Genomic DNA, 21,047 nt, shown 5'->3' on the forward strand with positions numbered 1-21,047 from the left:
CGTCCACCTTCTCTGTTTCAGCATCGAAAAGTGGCGTCCATCTCTTGAAAAAAACCGGCCTGTTCCCATATGCCCAGTTCCGCCCTTCAACCCACTCCAGAGCCTCCTTGTTGTCAAAATTGGCCATGAACCAACCTTTAACAAGCGCATTTGATTTAAATGTGGCCGCCGGAGTACCCGACCACTGGCTCTCCGCCCACTGCCTTAGGGCTTTACCTGAGACTGGCCGTCCTCTAATTCTGCCCACAAGCGTGACCTCAGCCACATCAAGCACATCCTCAACCTGCACATCCATCCCTAGGACCACCTCTGCAAACTCCCTCGTCTTCAAAGGTTTTGTTTTCTTCCTCTTTCCCCCTGTCCTTCTTACTTCAGATTCATCATTCTTATCCCCAGGTTCCAGGGTTTGTTCTTCATCTCCCCTCCGCTCCCCTTCTTCTGCCCCTTCTGCATGCTCAATCCCTTTGCTTGTCGAAGCCTCGACAAGTCCTGCAATCGGACTGCCACCACTCCCTGCCCCCGAGAGGTCATGTGCTACTCCGTCACTTTCACCCAAAACCTGCCTGGCGCCCCTGCCCGCTTCAGCCACCTTCGGTCCATTAAAACCCTGCGAGGATTCCTTAGAGAACAGATCTCTATTGACCGCAGACAAATGGGGACTCCTCCCGGATTCAATCTTTGAGGTTTTTAAACCCCCAACAGGTCTCCAAACCCCAACATTTTGAACCGAATTAATAATATCTTCTAAGCCCCCAGATGGGCAGAAAATTTTTGAGGGTGAGAGTAACTTACCAGGCTGTGAGATAGAACCCTTGTCTCCCCAGGAATTCGGCTCTGCAATGGGAGAGTCCTTCACAAGTTCTTTCCCAAGAGGGCCCAGAAACCCCGACAGATCCCAACTTTCATCCAACAAACCCTTGGCATAGCTTGAGACTCTAGATGCAGCCCCCGCGCCCGTGGCATCTCCAAAACCTTCATTCTTGCCTGTTAGCTCTCCCAGTGTCTGTGCGTTGATCTCTCTACCCCAAACCGTTAGCAGGTCTTCAGGAGAAGGGTCTAGCTCCACCGCCTCGCTCGAATTTACCATGGTTTAAAAGAAGACCGGAAATAGAACCTTTCAACCGCTGCCCGAGACAAGCGCTGGGAAAACTGCTTACAGGTAGCAAGCTCAGGGAAGCAACTGGCCTGGACAGTAAAAACTCCAAGAAAAGCACGGGAAGGTAAAAAAGTCTGAAACCACCCACGCATCCAACTAAACCGAAAACAACAAACCGCCAACTTGGAAGGAAATTTCTTTCTCCAGCCGTTAACATCGACTTTGACCCACGCCGAACACTGTGCTATCGCCAGCTCTGCAGGCTCCGTACCTGCGTGTCACCTGCGCGGACCTGCGTTACCTAGGCCTAGGGCCTAGGGTTCCAGGGTCGAAACCCTCCTTCACCATCGCTCCGTATCGTTTACACAAAGTGAACATTGGAGTTATCTGCACTTATTTTACTATTCCATTTTGTTGTTTAACTATGTCTATTGCATAGATCAAGGCTTTGGCAGGTTTTGCTTCTATAATTTGTTGTAAATCTACATTGTTTCACAACCATTCTTATTGTTAGGGTTGCTTGTCATCCCCAATGGAGTCGCCAATTTGTTATGTAGAATTCTTCTTGAATATCTATGAAAAGAAACTCCCAGGCACATTATGTATATGGGACACATTATATTATTTTCTGACTCATTTATGCCCACATGTCATGTACCATTCAACATGTACTTTATTTCTTAGCTTCATTTTCCTGGGCGCATTATTATTTTTGTACTAAGTTATCTCGGTGGGTATAGGTATGCCTCCTCTGCCTCACTGAGATCCGGTAGCACAACATAAAAGGAGACTTACATTGGTCTCCCCCCTTTTGTCACTATCCTCTTTCGATTCAACACCATTACTCTCTCTCTCTCTCTCTCTCTCTCTCTCTCTCTCTCTCTCTCTCTCCTATTCCACTTCGTTGTCGAGTGATTGTGCCCTTACAACATACTTCGGTCATATGTTTTGCTCCTAATGCTCATACGGTGGGGGCCAATCTGTTATCACCAAAAATTGATCATCTAGGCATAATCTACTAGATGGATCGAAGTACACCATGGAGGGCCAATTTCACCATAGTAAAATTTCTTTCACTGTGATAAATTACTTAATAAACTCCATTTGTTAAGTTATTTATAATTAAACCCACGAAGAATAATTAAATAAATCACTATTTATTTAATTATCTTCTAGGAATAATTAATTAAACCATTCTTTAACTAATATTCCTTGTCATATTTGACCCAATTATGAGAAATAAATAGATAAATATTTAATTATCTTATTTTTCTCTAGGAATAATTAATTAATCACTAATTTGTTATTATTCCTTGTCAAGTTTGACTAAATTCCCTAGGAATACTTAAATAAATCATTATTTTTTTATTATTCCTTAACCATATTTCTTGAGATGATAAATAAATCATTTATTTATTATTTCTAAATAAAGGTTTAAATAATTTTTCCCTCCAACCAAATATAATAAAATATTCCAAATGGTTAATTCTAGAATTTGGTTAATAATATTTTATTATTTCTCATTATTCAAGAATAACATATTATTTTGTTATAAATATAAGGGTTTTACATTCATTCTTCACTTTCGATTATTTTCATTGTTTCACCCACTATTGTAGCTCGATTTATTATCATTTTCGCACACCATCTTCTTTTAAATTTGAGTTCTCATTGAGCTCAGACATTTTGTTTGTTGGGTTTTACACATTATAGAGGAGAGAGACTCTACAAAAGCTGAAGACATTGAGGATATCCAAGAACCCATCCCATAAAGGGAGTTTGGTAACATTATTTGTTCCCTTCACATGTGTTGTTCAATAAAATATATTATTTATATATCTGGTTTGCATTGGACCATTGGAGTTATTTGCGCTTATTTTACTATTCCATTTTGCTATTTAACTATGTTTGTTGCATAGATTAGGGCTTTGGTAGGTTTTGTTTCTATCATTTGTTGTAGATCTATAATGTTTAACAACCATTCTTATTGTTAGGGTTGTTTGTCATCCACAACCTAAAGGAGTTTCTTTTCATACACATTCAAGAATAATTCTACAAAACAGTTTACTAATGTGGTTGACTTTGTTTGACTATGTTTTCCTATGTTTGACAATCAATACCCTTCAATTTTGGTCAAACATAATTGCCTATTATTATTATTATTGATTAATATGAATAGCCAAATATAGTCAAACACATTAGTCAAACATAGTTAAACAATGTCAACTTTTATAGTCAATATTTAAATAGTTGACAATGATCAAACTCAGTCAACCCTACGTTTACCATATTTAATAATAGTCAACCATTTTCACTCATAATCATCTTTAGTCAATGTAACCCAACCATATTTAATTAGAGTCAACCATGGTTAACCAAAGTCAAACATTGTCAACCTTAATTAGCTATGGTCATCCTTGGTTGATCACAATCAAGATTTAAAAATGTTTAATAATAAAAATATTAATATTATTAGACCTCACGAATAGTATAGAAACATGACCAATGTGGTAATGTAACAAATATTGTTGCAATGCTACATTACATTCCAATTTAACCAATGTCGCACCGAGACACTACAAAATTAGTCAAAAACTATAATTTATCCAATGTCGCAATGTAACATTGTAAAATTAGTCAACCACATTTACTAATGTTGTTGACTATGTCTGACTATGTTTGATAGTCAACACTCTTCAGCTAGTCAAACATAATCACATGTTAATATTATTGAATCAGATTAATAATCAAGCATATTCAATGACATTGGTCAAACATAGTCAAACAAATTCAACCATTAGTCTGACATAATCAACTATAATAGTCAACCAAGGTTTCTATGGTCAACCTTTGTCAACCATGGTCAACCAAGGTCATCCAAGGAAAACTGGGTTAGATTGGTCAACGAAGATCAAACATATGACCAAGGTCAACCCAAGGTCAACCAAGATCAAAATTGTTAGAATGGATGAAAATGGTAAACCAAGGGAAACCATGATCAACATACATTACCCATGGTCAACCATGATCGACCATGATCAAACTTATCGTCAAACAAGATCTCTTTGGTTAGAATGGTTAGACTTTGTCAACATAGACCAACCATTTTAAAGTGATTGAACATTGCCAACCTTGGTCAACCATCATCATCCATGGTCAACCATATTCAACCTGTGGTCAACCATGATCAACCATGATTAATCATTTTGGATTTATAATATTATGATTTCATTATAGGGATAATAAAATGTGTTTATAATATTGAGTTTATAACATTAGGGTTTATAGTATTTGAGTTTTTAGTATTGAAGTTTAATATGGGGGCTTATAATATTGGGCTTATAATATTGTGTTTATAATATTGGGTTTCTAATATATACGGTTTTTATTATTATGGATTATTAATATTAAATAATCTTAATAGTAAATAATAGTGTGAATATTAATGTTAATGTTATTATTAACATTAATGTAACATTAATTGTTTATATTATTATTAACATTGATGTAACATTAATGTAATGTTAATGCTATTGGTAATATAAATATAACATTAATAAAATACCCAAAGCTCATTTCTGACCTTGGTCACCCATGGTCAATGATGACAAACTAAGACTGTCAAACATATTCAACCATGGTCACCCATGGTCAATTGTGATCACCCATGTTCACCCAAGGTTAATTAAGATGGGGATGGTTAGAATGGTTGAACATGGTCAACTGAGATAAACCATGGTCAATCAATACCAGCCATGGTCAACCAAGGTCACCAATGGTCACCTAACGCCAACCAAGATGTAGATAGCTAGAATGGTTAGACATGGTTAAACACGGTCAACCAAGGTCAACCATGATTAACCATGGTCAACTTTAGTCCACCATGATTGATCATGATCAACCATCGCCAACCATGATTGGCCATTATCGATCATGGTCAACCATGGTTATCCATGATTAACTATGGTTAACCATGATCAAGCATGATCCATGATCTACCATCATCAACCATTCTCATCCATGATAAAATACGACCAACCTTAATGGTCAATCAAGAATTCTATGGTTAGAATGGTCAAATATTGTCAACCAAGGTCTCTTTGGTTGAATATGGTTAACCATAATCTTCAATCAAGGTCCCTATGGTCAACCATGGTTAACCATGTCTATCCATGGTCAACCATAGTCTATCATGATTAACAATAGTCAACCATGTTCAACCATGGCCAACTTTTTTCAAGCAGGCGAACCATGGTCAACCATGATCAACCATTCTTCACCATGATAAACCATGTTTAAACATGGTTTAATATGGTCAACCATTGTTAATGAAAATATTCCAGCATCAATCACTGCCAACCATGCTCAATCAATGTCAACCATACTTGAATATGGTCCACCATGGTCAACCATGTTCAACCATGATCAACCATGGGAAACCATGATGAACCATGGAAAAACATGGTTAAGAATGGTCAACCATTATTAACCATGATATTTATAGTCAATTATGGTGAACCATTACTAACAATGGTGTCAACCATGGTGAACAATGTCAACCATTATCAACAATGGTGAACAATGTCAACCATTATCAACAATGGTCAACCATGGCAACCATTGTCAACAATGATCGACCATGATTAAAACCATTATTTACCATGGTCTCTATGGGAAACCATGGACAACCATGGTCAACCATGGTTAACGTTGATCAACCCTTGTCAACCATGATTCACCATGATCAACCATGATCAACCATGAGTGACCATATTCAACCATGGTAAGCCATAATCAACCATGATTGACCATGATCAAACATAATCAATCATGGTCAATCATGTCAACCATGGTCAACATGTGAACAATGTCAACCATGATCAACCATTTTTGACCATTGTGTCTATGGTCGAGAATGTTCAACCATTGTATACCATGATCCACCATGGTCAACCATGATAAACCATTTTCAAAAATGATCAACTAGGGTGAACCATGATGAACCATGATCAACCGTTGTTAACTATTGTCAACCATATTGGAAGGTGGTTGAATACGGTCAAGAATATTCAACCTTGATGAAGCTCATCAACCTTCATCAACCATGGTCAACCATGGTTAATGAATCCACCCCACACATGTTAGTTGTAACTAGAACAACCCAATTTACTAATGTTGTTGATATATAATGATCGGTAATATTTTCCACTTTTATATTCCAATTTACGTACGAAAATGGCATCGATCAACATACATCAACCACACTAGTAAATGGGGTTGTGATAATTTTTTAATGGCTTGTTGATTAGGTACTCAAAATTATGCTAAAAAAAAAATTGGATCAAAGTGAAATTAGAGTGCTTCAATAGATCTTGTCGTTCTAAATCTAATGCAATTCGTTTCACTCAAATCCGACATCGTATGAGAAAGTTATTATGTTTTGATCGTTTGCTCAAACAGGTAAAAAATTTGTAGGTGGTTGTTAGGGATGTTGACTCAGCATCCGTACCGCCTAGGGGGAATATTCTTGAAATATTTTGTTTTGTTGGCATGCTCTAATTGGTGTATGGTGGTTGATTTGGCCCACTAATGGGTCGACACGTCACCCAATTGGGGACTGCCACGTGTCACTCCCAAGTTGTTCAAAATTTTTATGGTAGGTCTGGGCAGAGGACGGGGCCCGACCCCATGACTTCCCAACTACCAACAAACATCATTACTATCTCACCTACCATGTGTTACTTAACATACATGGGTGGCAGCTTAGTTTTGTGTTAAAGTCAACGAAGGAATGGGGGGGAGGGGAACTGCCAAAAGTTTCACGCGGCGGTTCCAGATGTGAAACCCCGCAGGTAAACAATAAAAGTCACTGCTTGGAGCTGACTGCCACCATAACTACCATGGAGACCGCCACATCACCGCTCCATGTGGCACTTTACCATTAAGCTGCTAACAGTTAAGTGGCTGTTAGAGGAAAGGGGTGAGCAATGGGGGCTAGCCCCCTATATAACCCTAAATTTCCTCATTTTAGGCCTCGGCGACCAAATGAACTGTCTGACAAATTTGCTTGGATTTCAGCGGATTTTGTGGCCCGTTAGCGGAAATCCAGGCAAAAATGAAGGTTTGGTGCTAGATTTTGGGCAATTTGTGGAGCAAATAGTGGAGAAACTAGGAGAGGTCATAACTTCTCCGGTTTTCGATCAAGTTGGGTGTAAGAAGAGTGTAGGTATCCATGTTTGGATATTCTAGACTCATTGGAGCAGGTTTTAGAATTAATGGAGCACTTCTAGATAGCCTTTTTGGAGGTTGAAGTCTATGGGTGCCATGGTCAACTAGAGTGTTAAATCAGTTTATGGAGGAGTTTGAAGATGGAGATGACCTTGCCAGGATTTTCTAGCCTCCATGTGCTTTCTACAACAGCTATTACATCGGTGTTGTATCTTTTATTCCTCTTTTTCTATGTGCTTTGTAGAAGAGACTTGGTAATGTACTTCATGTGGATTGTTGTACTGTTGATGCTCTTTGAAGTTGGAGTATGGGATCTTGGTGCGCGATGCCTTTGTTTTCTGAAATTTCGCATGTTGACTGTAGGTTAACATGTATATGGAGTGATAAATCTTGTAGAAGTTTGTTTCTTTGAAGGAGAAACAAACCATTCCATTTCTTAGCAATTTATGTACTCTTCTTTTTCTAAACATTGAGAATAATGAGAAGGGGTCATGCCATGAGAGTTGATCCAAGGAGATGTAGCCCAGGAGGGGTGAAATTCTTTAACAATGGATACTATATTATTTATTAATGCTTGCTTCCATTCTGTGTTTTGATTTCATGTTTAAAGTTTTTCATGAAATTAACATAAGAAAGCACACATAAAAACTCATGTTTTTAGTTGTTATTTTGGGGTCCAAAACTCAAGAACATTTTTATATTCTCCTCTGGATCTTAGCATAGAAAACTAATATTCTACATCTATATCACTTGTAGAATTAACATTTGGCTAAGAAAATGTAAAGAAGGGAATCTAAACCGTTGAAAGCACCAAGTGATCACATTGGGCTTGGACCATACCAACCCTTAACATGGACGAAATCTTTGTACAAAGGAGGTTTTTAATCAATAACCTTAACAAAATGACAATGGGTGCCTTAGCAGAACACTATGTCATCAACTACAACTACATATTGTGGATTTTTCTTAAGGGATAACATGAGGGTGAGCTTTAATCCACTTATGCGTGCATGGGTTCATAGACAATTTAATATAGTTTCTTCGAGTGCAATCATGTCTTGTGCCTCACTATTCTACATCCTATGAGTTTTCTTAAAGGAGAACATGGAAGTGTGCTTTCATCGACTTATATATGCCCAATGCAACCGTACATTTGACCACTACCTCAATCTATCTCGAGGCTCTATGCTAGACCCTAATGGAAGGTTAACCTCGCAAACTATAGAAAAGCTCCTACTTTTTCATGATTAGATCCAACCTCTTTAATCTTTTTTTGATATTATTATATAATATAAAATTTAGGTTTGAATCCTAATACTATTTTTTTAACAATTTATTTTCACAGATTACCTTAGGCTATTGTACATTAAAAGATTAAGAAATATGGAAACCTAAGAAAATTTTCAGCGCAATGTCATCATATCATGGTGTTGGGTAGTGGATCCCCCATGTAATGGTTTTGGGGCTTAAAGTCCACAATTTTGGGTAAAAGTATGGTAAAGGTTCCGCGAAGTGCGCGAAGCACGAATTGTAATGAGTCAAGTCAAAGGGTTGTCCACCCGAAAATAATGTAAGAAAATAGAAAGTAAGTCAACCTGCCCATGGTCTGCGGACCATGGGAAGGTATAAATAGAGCAAGGCTTTAAGGTTAGAAGGCAGGTTTTGGAGTTTTTATCTTGAATGTTATGGGTTTATGAAGGAAATATTCTCTCTGCGTCTATAAGTCCGAGTCGAGGGTGCTAGTAGATAGATAGAGGCTCTGCAGCTCAGTGCGCAGAGGCCTGGTAGAGTCTGCAGCTGTGTGTGTGGACCCCTGCAGCTGAGTGCGCATGGCGGAGCTGGTTGTACTGAACAAGAGATAAATAAAGATAAGCGTTTCTGAATCATTGTGTGTTTATCGCAGATCTATCTGTTTGTTTATGTTTTGGGTTTATGCATGTCTATGATTGTGCGCACTTGTTATTACTATTGAAATGCTTGATTAAAACCTTATGAAGTAGATCAGATCTATAACAAGCACATTAATTATAAGAATCTAAGAAGGGTTTCGACAGTGAGCTACACGAAGGCCGGACAAGTTGTACAAATTAGCGCAAGCGGGCAGAAAGGTTCATGACCCTTCTAGTCCTCATTAAGACATCCCTAGGGTGCAGAAACTTGGTTCCAGCACCCTCCCTTACTACCTCATGTGAGACTTCAGTCTGCACTCCGCAGGCTATTTTTGAAAGGGCCAGTAGTGCGGGATTTGTTTGGCTAAAACACTTCTAAACCTAGGTCAGGCCCCAACAAGCCAACAAATGGTTCTGTTGCCGGGACCGGGATCTGCCTAAGGGATGTCTGATGTCGGAACACTGGAACCCTACGAAGAAAGAACTTGAAGATTGGTTGGATCAGAAGCTTCACGAGTTCGTGGTACATGAAAACAAAAATCCACAGATATATGAGGAGAGGTGGTTGGATTGCTACATATACATGGAAATCCACGAGACCTTCTTCGCGTCCTTCTTGACAAAAGTGTATGAGTCGATCGCGAGGCTAGCTGACAGTCAGGGAAGGTGCAGACTGGAACAACCCATCATGTGGACTCTAGAGTTGGTGCACATACTAGAGGCATCTGAAGATAAAATCGGACAGGCAGTAGATCATTGGTTGGATCGGGTAATAGGAGGGTTTATCATTGAGTTCGTGATAAACACAACTGTGAGCTACACCGAAGTAGGGAGGTGTTTTCTCAAGGGACCGCGGGGTAAGTACATAAAATATTTGAATACTTGGATTAAAATGTTGTTATGTGAAAAACGAGTAATGAAAATCCATTGATGTCTATGGTAACACAGAGCGGAAGAGGCTACCAAGGGATTGAAGGGATAGAGGACAGTCCCCTAATTTCACCTCCAAGAGGAAGCAAGGAGGGGCTTGCTGAGTTCTCTCCGAGAAGCGTGGTCCGGTTGATAAAGCAGTGCATTCCACTGGTACCACCACCATCCACGCCATCACACACTTCGCCTACATCAACTCGATCTTCACCTACAACCCCTTCACCTCCACCACCAAGGATTGGAATGGCGAGTGCGATTAAGTTGCCTGTATTTAGAGGCATAGGAAATGAGGAACCAGAACAGTTTTGGTTCGTGGTAAAGGCATTATGGGAATCCCAAGGTGTTACGGATGATAACATCAAAAAGGCTACTTTGGTAAGCGCACTGAAGGATCGCGCGTTGACGTGGCATATAAAGTACTCTAGTGATCACCCAATTGCGGGAATAGCGACAATCCAAGATGCATTAAAAAAAGAATTTAGCCGGCCGAAATCAGATACGCAGTCAATCATCGGATTCAAAGAAATCATGATGCTGCAAGGTGAAACACCTTGGGATCTAGATCAGAGAATGAAGAGTACGATCCGTGAGGCTAACATGACGGTGACAGATGCGCGGCACCGCGCGTGGTTTGTGGCGTCTTTGACACCACATCTGAGGATGGCGCTGTCATAGCAAAATACCTCAACCCAAGCTGAAGCATTAGAGATAGCAATGAGGTTGCATGAAACTCCAATACAAGATCCTAGGTTGGGAGTTCAGCAAATCCACGCGCAACTACAAAACCTATGCTTGGAGATGCAAAGCCTGAAGCAAGATAGGGTGCCCCGACCGGAGGCGCATGAAGAAGTATGGTGTATCAAATGCAAAGAAAGAGGTCACGACAAGGATCACTACCCTGTATTCGCGAACTATCTAGCGGGAGGAGGATTGTGCCATTGAGACTAGAGGTACAAGCAGGGCCAAGTGCGGCACCCACACTTTGGTGTGCGATTTGTCAAATAGGAGGAAAGCACACAACGGATAACTGTCACCTATTGCAGAAGTATACCCAGACTCCGCAGCAACTGTATTTTAACTTTTGTAGATCAGTGGGTCACGACGAGTGAATGTGTCAAAGATATGAGCTAATGATGGATAGGACACCAGCCTATGGAATGCAGACTGAAATGCGAGGGTTCGATCCAGCCGCAGGGCCACATGGTGGATTCCAAGGATGTAGACGAGGGAGAGGAGGAATGGGACCTGGAAGAGGGCGTGAACAACTGATCTGTTATAATTATGGAGGGCCGAGGAACTATGCTCACAATTGTACTAACTTGACTAGAATATCGTGTCCGTACTGTGAGCAGTTTGACCATGAAATGGTAGATTGTCCGACGCTGATTTCCCAAATGCATGAAAAGGGGGTACTACAACCTACTCCAACTCAAAATATCAAAATGATGAGGTCTGAACTACATGAAGAGGATCCCAGCGTAAATATGGTACTCAGGAGAGGTGCAAATACAAGGGAAGATGCGAGGAAATAGCCTGGAGAAGACGTGAAGGTTCGCGATGTTCCTTCAAAGGAACCTGACTTTGAGATGGAACACGTGAAGGGAGCATCTAAGGAAGCTCAAAAGAGCTTCACGGAAGCCTCTACTCCAGGTAATAAGGATCCACTTGAGCCAGGAATGGATCCTTGTATGCTTACTACCTTTTCGGAGACATGTATGAAGCTGCTATGTGACAACAAGGTAGTTAAGGGACTACAAGAACTTATCACTAGGTGCGCAGGGTTAGGAGAGCCACGCATGGTCCGGAAACTTGGAAAACATGCTTTGCGCACCGGGCAGGAAATGCGAATGACGACACAAATTGGTGAGTATAAGATGGATAAGGTCATCTTGGATTTGGGGTCAGACACGAATGTGCTGCCAAAACAGACGTGGGAACAATGGGCAGGCCCTCACTACAGTGGTATCCTATGCAATTACGGATGGCCAACCAACAAAAGATCTTACCGATAGGAAGATTGCAAGGGGTGACAGTGGACGTTGAAGGCGTAGCATAAGTACTCAGATGGATTTTGAGGTAATAGAAATTGTGGATGACAGTAACCTGTACCCTGCATTGTTAGGAATAGACTATGCCACGGATATGAATGGAGTCATCAACCTAAAGAGATGAAAAATGATATTCGAGAAAAAGTCTCTATGCGTAGGGGTTCCGCTGGACCCAGCTGAAGGAATGCGCTACACTGAGCCTGTGCATGATGAGGACAGTGACGATGAACTTGACTGTATCTACCAGATCACAACACAAGATCAGGATCAGGTGAATCGACATCAGACGGGAGAATCTCATGGGAACGTGACAGTCCTTTCATGTCAGATTCAGACCAAGAGATTGAGCGATGGCAGAACCGATTGCATGAGGTAACAATGCTAAATTGTAATATGATGGTCAGATCGCTGCGCTGCGTAACCACAGAAGCAAGGAAACTGCCGACAGAGGCGGGTGCAACAAATGTCGAGGAACCTATAGACCGCAGCGAAAAGGCAATACTGGAACAAAAGCGGTAGGGTGTGCAAACAGGGGCGCTAGGCGCAACAACTGCACAAGGGAGGAGTACACATCTAAAGACTAGGAGGGACTGGCGCGAATGTAGAACGTAGGTGCGCGTACGGTTTGGTGGACAAAGCGGGTTGAGCATCCATCAGCGGCGTAGGATGCAAGTGTATGTTGTGCAACCGCCTAACCGACTAAATAAAAAATCAGAATTTGCCACAGCAATGCATTCCGCCAGCTGTTCGCGACAAATCCATTCAAAAAATAATTAGGAGCATGAACAATCCGCGTGTACCAAGGGTTCGATGGGACAATAGGACCATAAATAAAATAGGGAGTACGAATATGACCTTGTCCGATATCAAACGTGAGGAAACTAGGAAGGCGGAGAGAATTTCCCCGACCACCACCCCTGCTGTTCGAATTGAACGCACGAACCTGGGCAAAGGAATTCAGTAGTTGGAGGAAGCCATTCGACGCAGCAGCTTGAGACTTCACGAGCTTGATTAAGAATGGGTACGGTTTTGGAGGAAAAGCGCGATGTTGGATGCTGAAATCCGCCAATCAAAAATCGGAATCGCGTGAGTGGGCCTCGCGAATCTAAGGGGACGAGACCTAGCCAGTCCTACTATAGTATTGGAACAAGCTGTGACCCTGCTATCATGGCTGCAACCGCACCAATAGGGGCGTGAACCATATACAGCAGAATGTGATAGGCTATCGTATACAAAGGTACTCGAAACATGCCTGCAACCCGGTATAGCAGGAAAATTGAAGTTTCGCACCAGGGGTACGGCCACCTGACTATCTGTAGGGGTCACAGTCTCAGCGCTGCAAGGACTTGAAAGGAGGCGGGGGAATATAAACAAGTTTGAAGGAGAGCTGCGTTGAAAGAAGGTTCTGTGCAGGGCCAGTCAGTCATCAGGGTCGCAGTTGCGTAGAGGAGGCTACGCTACTCTGTCGTCCGACAGGAAGGTGAGTGTTACTGATACTGTTCATGACAAGATGTCCCATTTAAGACACTAAGGAGCGGACAGTGGGCAATTAAGACACAGGATTGAACGACTCTACTGCCATAATCGCATTAATGAGCCACGAAACGGGGGAACGGTCGAATTTAAATTCAAAGAGACATATAAAGAACTCACAACGTGCTACCAACCAGCCCTTGGCACTTTTCATATTGATTCGCCCTGTTATCCAGCAGACAGGAGCATGACGAGTGAGGCACTACTGCGAGGAAGTCCGTGGTTTTAATCATTATCGAAGGATATGCAGGAGTCCCTAATTCGAACGATGTCCACAACCAAGGATGTTACACAGAACCCTACGCCGCAGGGAGGAGGGATACCTGAGATCCCTAAATCACCCCGGACATCGTAGACCAAAAAGGACCCACAGGTAGTAGGACCGGTCCGGGTATCTCTGCGAAATCTGCGATTCAGTACATGTTGATGGAGGAAAAGTGTAAAACAGTTACTATTGAAAGCAATGAAGAGGAAGAGGATCCTCCGACCTTTGTCGAAGAAATAGAACCAGAAGAAGAGATGGAAGAAGATATCCAGCCAGTATAGGCTCCAACAAAATGGGCTAAGTATGTCCCTCCATGGAAAGGGAGGGTTAAGGTACCTAAAGATTTGGATGCTGTAAAAAACACACTTATAACCCCGTCCCTCCCCAAAGGGGTTATGTTTGAAGGAACGACAACTGGTCGCATCCCCACTATGAAATTTGAAGACTGGGACCTTGCAGATACTGAGAAGTTTCCCAATTTAGAAACGTGAGCTGATGGAACAAATCACGAAGGGGGCCGTTACGACACTACAGCCGCAGAAATGGTTGCGAAAGGTGGAGGAGGCCAAGCTACTCCACCTCCTGTTAATTCCACACTTTCATCGGGCCCCCATTATAATATTGGTCATCAGGCAACTGCTCTGCCTGGTGCACGATGGGTACTTATGGCTAGACAAACCCATCCCCATCACGGTGGAGCTCATTCATAGGATTTCTTGGCTCCCCTGTGAAGGAAGGGACCCCGCGGAAATATTTTACATGAGTGGTGACCTAACGCTTATGGAGGCCATGAAAAAGAAATATAAGTTGGAGAAAAAGCAGAGAGGGTATGCTATTACTAGTTTTCAATACAAAGGGTTCCGCATTGCTACCTAGGTGCTGGCAGGAAAGGTGATGAGAAAATGCTAAGGCAGTGAGGTCCTAGCAACGGTCCTCGCGTTAGCAGAGAAATGTGCAGAAGGGGTTTAGTTCAATTGGGCGCAGTTCCTCCGCGACAAATTCCTGACCAACTGTGAGGAGGCTAACGAGTAGGGTAAGACCTTTCACTATGCATAGTTGCTCTTATCCATCCTATTAGTTACAGGCAAACTACCCGAGGATAGTTAGTTTCCGTCCCTAGACCAAGATTGGCCGGACGCCACAAAATACGCATCGTTGTGGGCGACGAGGGATGCCACAAGAATCCGAGAAGTGAAGATTTTCTGGATACTGATGGATGCAAGGATATGACAGTGGATCAACTAACAACTCTATCTATTTTCCGAGGTATATGACAGTGTGAAGACCGTGGCCGATTTTAAAGCGGATATGCACCATGTATACATCGGGACGCGCAAAGATCCAGAGAAGACGTGGACCACGCTTCCCTTCATTTCCCTCGATAGATTCTATCTTCGCAGTGCTCGATACTTGGCCACCAGAGTGGCGCGGACCAGATGTGGTAGGGCGCGATGAGACTGCCATCCAAAAATAAAAGGCAGAGGCAAAGTTCTTAGCACAACAAAAGTGGAACGAACAGCTCGCTACGGAAGTACGGGCGGCCCGAGAGGCAGCGCAGGCTTCCATAGGCAAGGCGACAACAGGAGGGGCTGCTATAACAGAGGACGAAAGCGGCCCGAATGTGACCATAGAGCCGGACATGGATACAGTGACGGAAGGCACGACACCAACCACCACCTGTTCACCCTTAAAACAACCACGCGCGATAGAACGGTCCCAATCACGGAAGAAGACCAAAGCGTCCAAGTTGGACGGGAACTTATCACATTGACCGAAGGTGACCTATGTGACATAGGGGATACAGTTCGCGAAGTCACCCAAGAGGCGCTCGACGAGGCCATGATGGAGTAGTAGACTGTGTTGGGGTGCTCAGCATGCAACTACAGGAACTCAGAGCATGAGCCCCACAGCCGGGAATGTTCGTTACCCATGGAGCTACGGGTATGTTAGCAATTGAGCAGCTGCTACAGGCCAAAATGGCTAATACTATCGCACCCCTAACAGGAGAATTGACAACGGACAACGTGGCGGATAGAGCTGTGGTAGGCCGGCTTACGGGACTTGGATTAAATTTGGTTGCCCTCCCACACGAGAGCTTATAGCAGCTCTAGGATGGCGTAACGATGAAGCTCTGCGCTAGGGAAGGACGTGCAGTACAGATACTGAGTGAGCAACGAATTAACATCGAGTAGTTGAGCCTCCAACGTGATATAGCAGTACCACAAAACCGACAATTGGAGCAAATTGTGGAGGAAGCATGTTGTCGTGTCCCTGAGTTTGAGATTGCGGCTGATTTACCTGTTGGCAAACAGATTCACAAGTTGGCCAGTGGATTCCACGAAGCAAAGGACGAAGCAGCAAGGATCTAGTTGGCCCTCAACTTGCAGATCGCAGAACTAAAACTGAAATCGCAGCCCTCTACACCATTGGAGGTCACAGAGCAGCATAAAGGCGTCATTCAATCTGGGCAGGAAGCAATAGCATGTGCCATGCAGGAGTGCGCCGGCTTGTTGGATCAGTCACTTGTCACAGTCACTTCACTACAGGAAGACCCAACCTTACAGCGGTTGGAGACAGAAGCACAGGAGTTACAACAAGCCTATGATAATGTCAGGGGTATCGCGCAAACGGTTGGCCAAGATGAGGGAGGCCCAGGTTCTCAAGACACAAGTTAACGCCGCTCTATAGAAGGAAGCAGTAATTAAGGAATGCCTCCAGCCTTGGCTTGATGAGGCATTCGCAGCCTCCACCAACATCGAGGGCAAGTTAGCACACATGCAAGCAGTATATGAACCCGGACAAGCAACTGAAACTGATATTGATGCATCGGTGGCTCGCGTACAATGGGTACATCAGATGGCAGAAGAATTTGTTGTGAGCGTAAGCGAAGCGCAGAAGTTGCTGGATGACTTCTCCGCTAAGATTTCCGCACCAGCCGAGTGACTCAGGATGAGTCACAATGATTGTGTTGGGCACCGGATCCCCTGCGTAATGGTATTGGGGCTTAAAGTTCACAATTTTGGGTAAAAGTATGGTAAAGGTTTCGCGAAGAGCGTGAAGCGCAAATTGTAATGAGTCAAGTCAAAGGGTTGTCCGCTCGAAAATAATGTAAGAAAATAGAAAGTAAGTCGGCCTGCACATGGTCCGCAGACCATGGGAAGGTATAAATAGAGCAAGGCTCTAAGGCTAGAAGGCAGTTTTTGGAGTTTTGATCTTAAATGTTATGGGTTTATGAAGGCAATATTCTCTCTGTGTTTGTAAGTCCGAGTCGAGGGTGTTAGTAGATAGATAGAGGCTCTACAGCTGAGTGCACAGAGGCCTGATAGAGTTTGCAGTTGTGTGCATGGACCCGTGCAGCTGAGTGCGCAGAGCGAATCTGGTTGTACTGAACAGGAGATAAATAAAGATAAGTGTTTCTGAATCATTGAGTGTTTATCGCAGATCTATCTGTTTGTTTATGTTCTAGGTTTATGCACGTCTATGATTGCGCACACTTGTTATTACTATTGAAATGCTTGATTAAAACCTTAAGAAGTAGATCAGATCTATAATGAGCACATTAATTATAAGAATCTAAGAAGGGTTTCGACGCTGAGCTACGCGAAGGCCAGACAAGTTGTACAAATTAGCGCAAGCGCACAGAAAGGTTCGTGACCCTTCTAGTCCTCATCAAGACATCCTTAGGGTGCGGAAACCTAGTTCCAGCGCCCTCCCCTACTACCTCGGGTGAGACTTCAATCCGTGCTCCGCGGGCTGTTGCCGAAAGGGCCAATAGTGCGGGATTTGTTTGGCTAAAACACTTATAAACCTGGGTCAGGCCACAACAAGCCAACACGTAGATATGGATTGGGATAATACATATGTATAATTAGCTTTAAATGCATAGTTATCTATAGAGAACGTTGCAAAGGATTAGGCTATTAAATCTGTATATATATATATATATATATATTTTTTTTTTATGGATAGTTATCTATAAAATATTGTACGGAGAGTTTTAAATTGGTTAGATTGTTTGGGATATATAATTTTTTTTTAGCTTATCCAGGAAAACGAATCTTATAGTTGTATATTTTATAGTGGTATAGTTTTTAATTTATAATTGTATATTTATTCTCAATTACATAAACTATTTGGATATTAATATTTTTTTGGAATGTACGCAAAAGTTACTTGCTCACCAACAAAGTGGGGAGTCGACTTGGGTAGAACCTCCCAATGGTAACCGTAGCTACGTCATATAGTCTCATTTACTAATAGGTTTCATAAATTTCATCAAATCAAATACTACATACGTAAGTTTTGATACGAAAGATAGAAAGGTACTTTATAGTAAATAAGTTTCGAAGGAGGAGGGTAGGGAAACCTTTTAGAGATTTAATTATAATGATCGGCTAAACATGACAGATTAAATTACATTTAAGGTGTCGCAGGCTGAAACATGAGATATTAAATTAGAATTAAGATGGTTCAACTTGATCATACGAAAACGATTTAAATTAGAATTTAAGATGCTAAACTTGATAATATAAAACGATTGACAGGAGTGACATAGAGTGTTGAGCGTTCCTATTGAGCTGTTGTATCATAAGAAACAATGAGGATATGATCGACATAGATCTGATCTATCAGATAGACATGTGATCGAAGCAACTTTGAAATATTGGTCCTCGTTTGTTTTGTTTTCCTAACGTTATACATTTGTAGGCAGATATGGAGAAGGGGGTAGCTATAGGTGAGAGTCATGCGGGGGAGGAGATTCCACAAATATTCATCATTTTGTTTCTCAACCGAGGAAGGTTCGATTCGTTTGACTTTGGATATTTGAGAAAAGTCATTGAGTTGCAGAGAAATGTAGATTTCCCATTGTGAAGTGGGGGCAGTTATTGACTTCCACCCCCCGTGCACCTTCTCCAACGAAACTCGACCCGATGAATCGAACTATGGAATCTGGTCCAGTAATCATTCTCCTCGGTTTGCTAGTTGCCCTCGTCGTTGGGATCGGACTCAACTCGTTTCTCAGATGGCTTCCATGCTTCAGGGGCCGGGCCGAGGTAGACTTATTCGATGATTTCTCTCTCCGGATGGCGAAGAGCGATTTGAAAGCACTGCCCGTTATCGTTTACAGCGCTGCATCAAAGCCAACGCCCGTGCCAACGGATTGTCCGATCTGCCTGGCCGAATTTGCGGAAGGAGAAAAGGTGAGAGTGCTGCCAAATTGTAATCATCGTTTCCATTTGGAATGCATCGATGCATGGCTTGTCTCGCATTCTTCCTGCCCTTTGTGCAGACATTCCCTAAATCTCCACAAAGAAAGGCGTGGAACCGCTGGAATTGTTCAAGAGACAGAGCCAAACAACAGCATGGAAATAGTCATAGAGGCCAGGGATTCAACTCAAGCAGTCGGACTGTTTTCTTCACACAGTGAAACGTTCCAAGGAAGTCCGCAGGCCGCAGTTAGGAATCTGTCAATGTTGCCTAGTCCAGCTTAGTTTTCCGAGTGCTTTGCGTTATTCATTTACCTTAGAAGATAATGACTTTCTGATGCAAGGTTAGCGAGGTATCCCATATCGATGAAGATGGCAGTTTCTCAAAATAGAGGCAATGTGTGGTGCTATAATTGCAGTTGTAAGATATCGGGCTATATATATATATATTTTGTAACTATAGGATGGGAATCGTCGTTTATCTTTCTTTTTCCAGTCACCGTAACCCTAATCTAGGTTCGGGTCATGGCAGTCCCATGACCCTAACTCCAATCAGGGTAAGGATCTCGAATTAGGTTAAAAATGTTTCTTGTCTTTTACGAGCAACTTCTGTGTTTATTTTCAGCGCTGGGCAGTTAGTTTCACTTGATGGCGTCAACTAAGAGCTTAATTTTCGAAGTTTATGCACGGTCCCTTTTCGGTTTGTATGCGTGACCTGCACTTCAGAATGCACAGGTTATCAGGTTAGTCTGGAAGCTCTTCAGCCTTTCGCTACTGAATTGAATATAATACATAATACTTCTTGTTATGCGTCGTCGGTTGTCATGAAGTCTTCAAGTATTGTTACGGCAGGTCCTCAATGTATGATTTAATCTTTATCTTATCTCGTTTCAATTTTTGTATCTTTGATTGTTAGAGATTTTAGCAAAATCATATAGAGAATTATTTGTCGACGAGTTTCGAACCAACTAGTGTGATTCATCATCAAGACAAGTTACGATGAACCACATTAATTAGTTCGAAACACGTCGACAAATGATTTTTTTATGTAATTTTGCTGAAATCTCTAACAATCAAATATAAATCACAGAAATCTAAACTCTTAATAATTTATCTGTATCTTTGTTTAAAAAACTATTCCATACTTCAAGTGCTTTATGTTTTTTAACTGGGACGGTAGATAGTTTATCTTGTGTTATTTATTTCGGAAACAAATAAGATACCACTAAAATTTGTTTCATTTACAGAGAATTACGCGGAGTTCCTACAAAGATCAGAAATCATAGGAGAAGGTTTTATAAATACGTACATTTTTGTCAACTCTTTTATTAATAAAGTTAAGAAGTTATGTATGATAAATTTTTTCTAGGAATTGAGCGCTTTTATTTTAATTAGATGTAACAGATCTGTACATTATTTTCTAGAATTCATATTTATAATTTTATTTTACCTGTTACAAATAATAATATGCATAAGTAATTATTGAATTTGGTATTTTATATGGAATTTGGTATTTTTTATATAAACATTTTCTTTTTGTATGGGCACATTTTTTCTATAATCTTTATTTAATCAAAATTTAATTTGAATTTACTTGGCACCATGATCTTATGATTTATAAACTTTATAAATAAGTATAAATCGTGCATTTTAAACACATAAATTATTGATAAAGAATGAAATCAAAAAATGGAGCAGAGATTATTTGTTTTAATATTTAAAATGGCTAAATAGATTACATTGTAAACATTGATAATAAATGATTGAAGTAAAACTCGAGACCTATGGAATATAACTCAAGTAAAACTGAAATGTCTATATGGAATATAACTCAAGTAAAACTGAAATGTC

At 41.4% G+C, this 21,047-nt stretch overlaps 1 protein-coding gene across 1 annotated transcript; it reads left to right on the forward strand.

Moving 5' to 3' along the window:
• The first annotated feature begins 18,932 nt into the window (after positions 1 to 18,932).
• On the forward strand, positions 18,933 to 19,481 carry LOC149265324 (RING-H2 finger protein ATL78-like). The gene has a single exon (XM_089403070.1). The coding sequence runs from the start codon at positions 18,933 to 18,935 to the stop codon at positions 19,479 to 19,481; it is 549 nt and encodes a 182-aa protein (XP_089259196.1).
• The last annotated feature ends 1,566 nt before the right edge of the window (positions 19,482 to 21,047 follow it).

This window comes from Pinus tabuliformis, chromosome 6, assembly GCF_031772625.1.
Source record: "Pinus tabuliformis cultivar Carrire ecotype Pingquan chromosome 6, CPIR1, whole genome shotgun sequence".
In the NCBI taxonomy this organism is placed as follows: Eukaryota; Viridiplantae; Streptophyta; class Pinopsida; order Pinales; family Pinaceae; genus Pinus; species Pinus tabuliformis.

Bases quoted from the DNA above. Each gene is read 5' to 3' on its own strand.
- LOC149265324 (XM_089403070.1), top strand. From the start codon at position 18,933: ATGGAATCTGGTCCAGTAATCATTCTCCTCGGTTTGCTAGTTGCCCTC.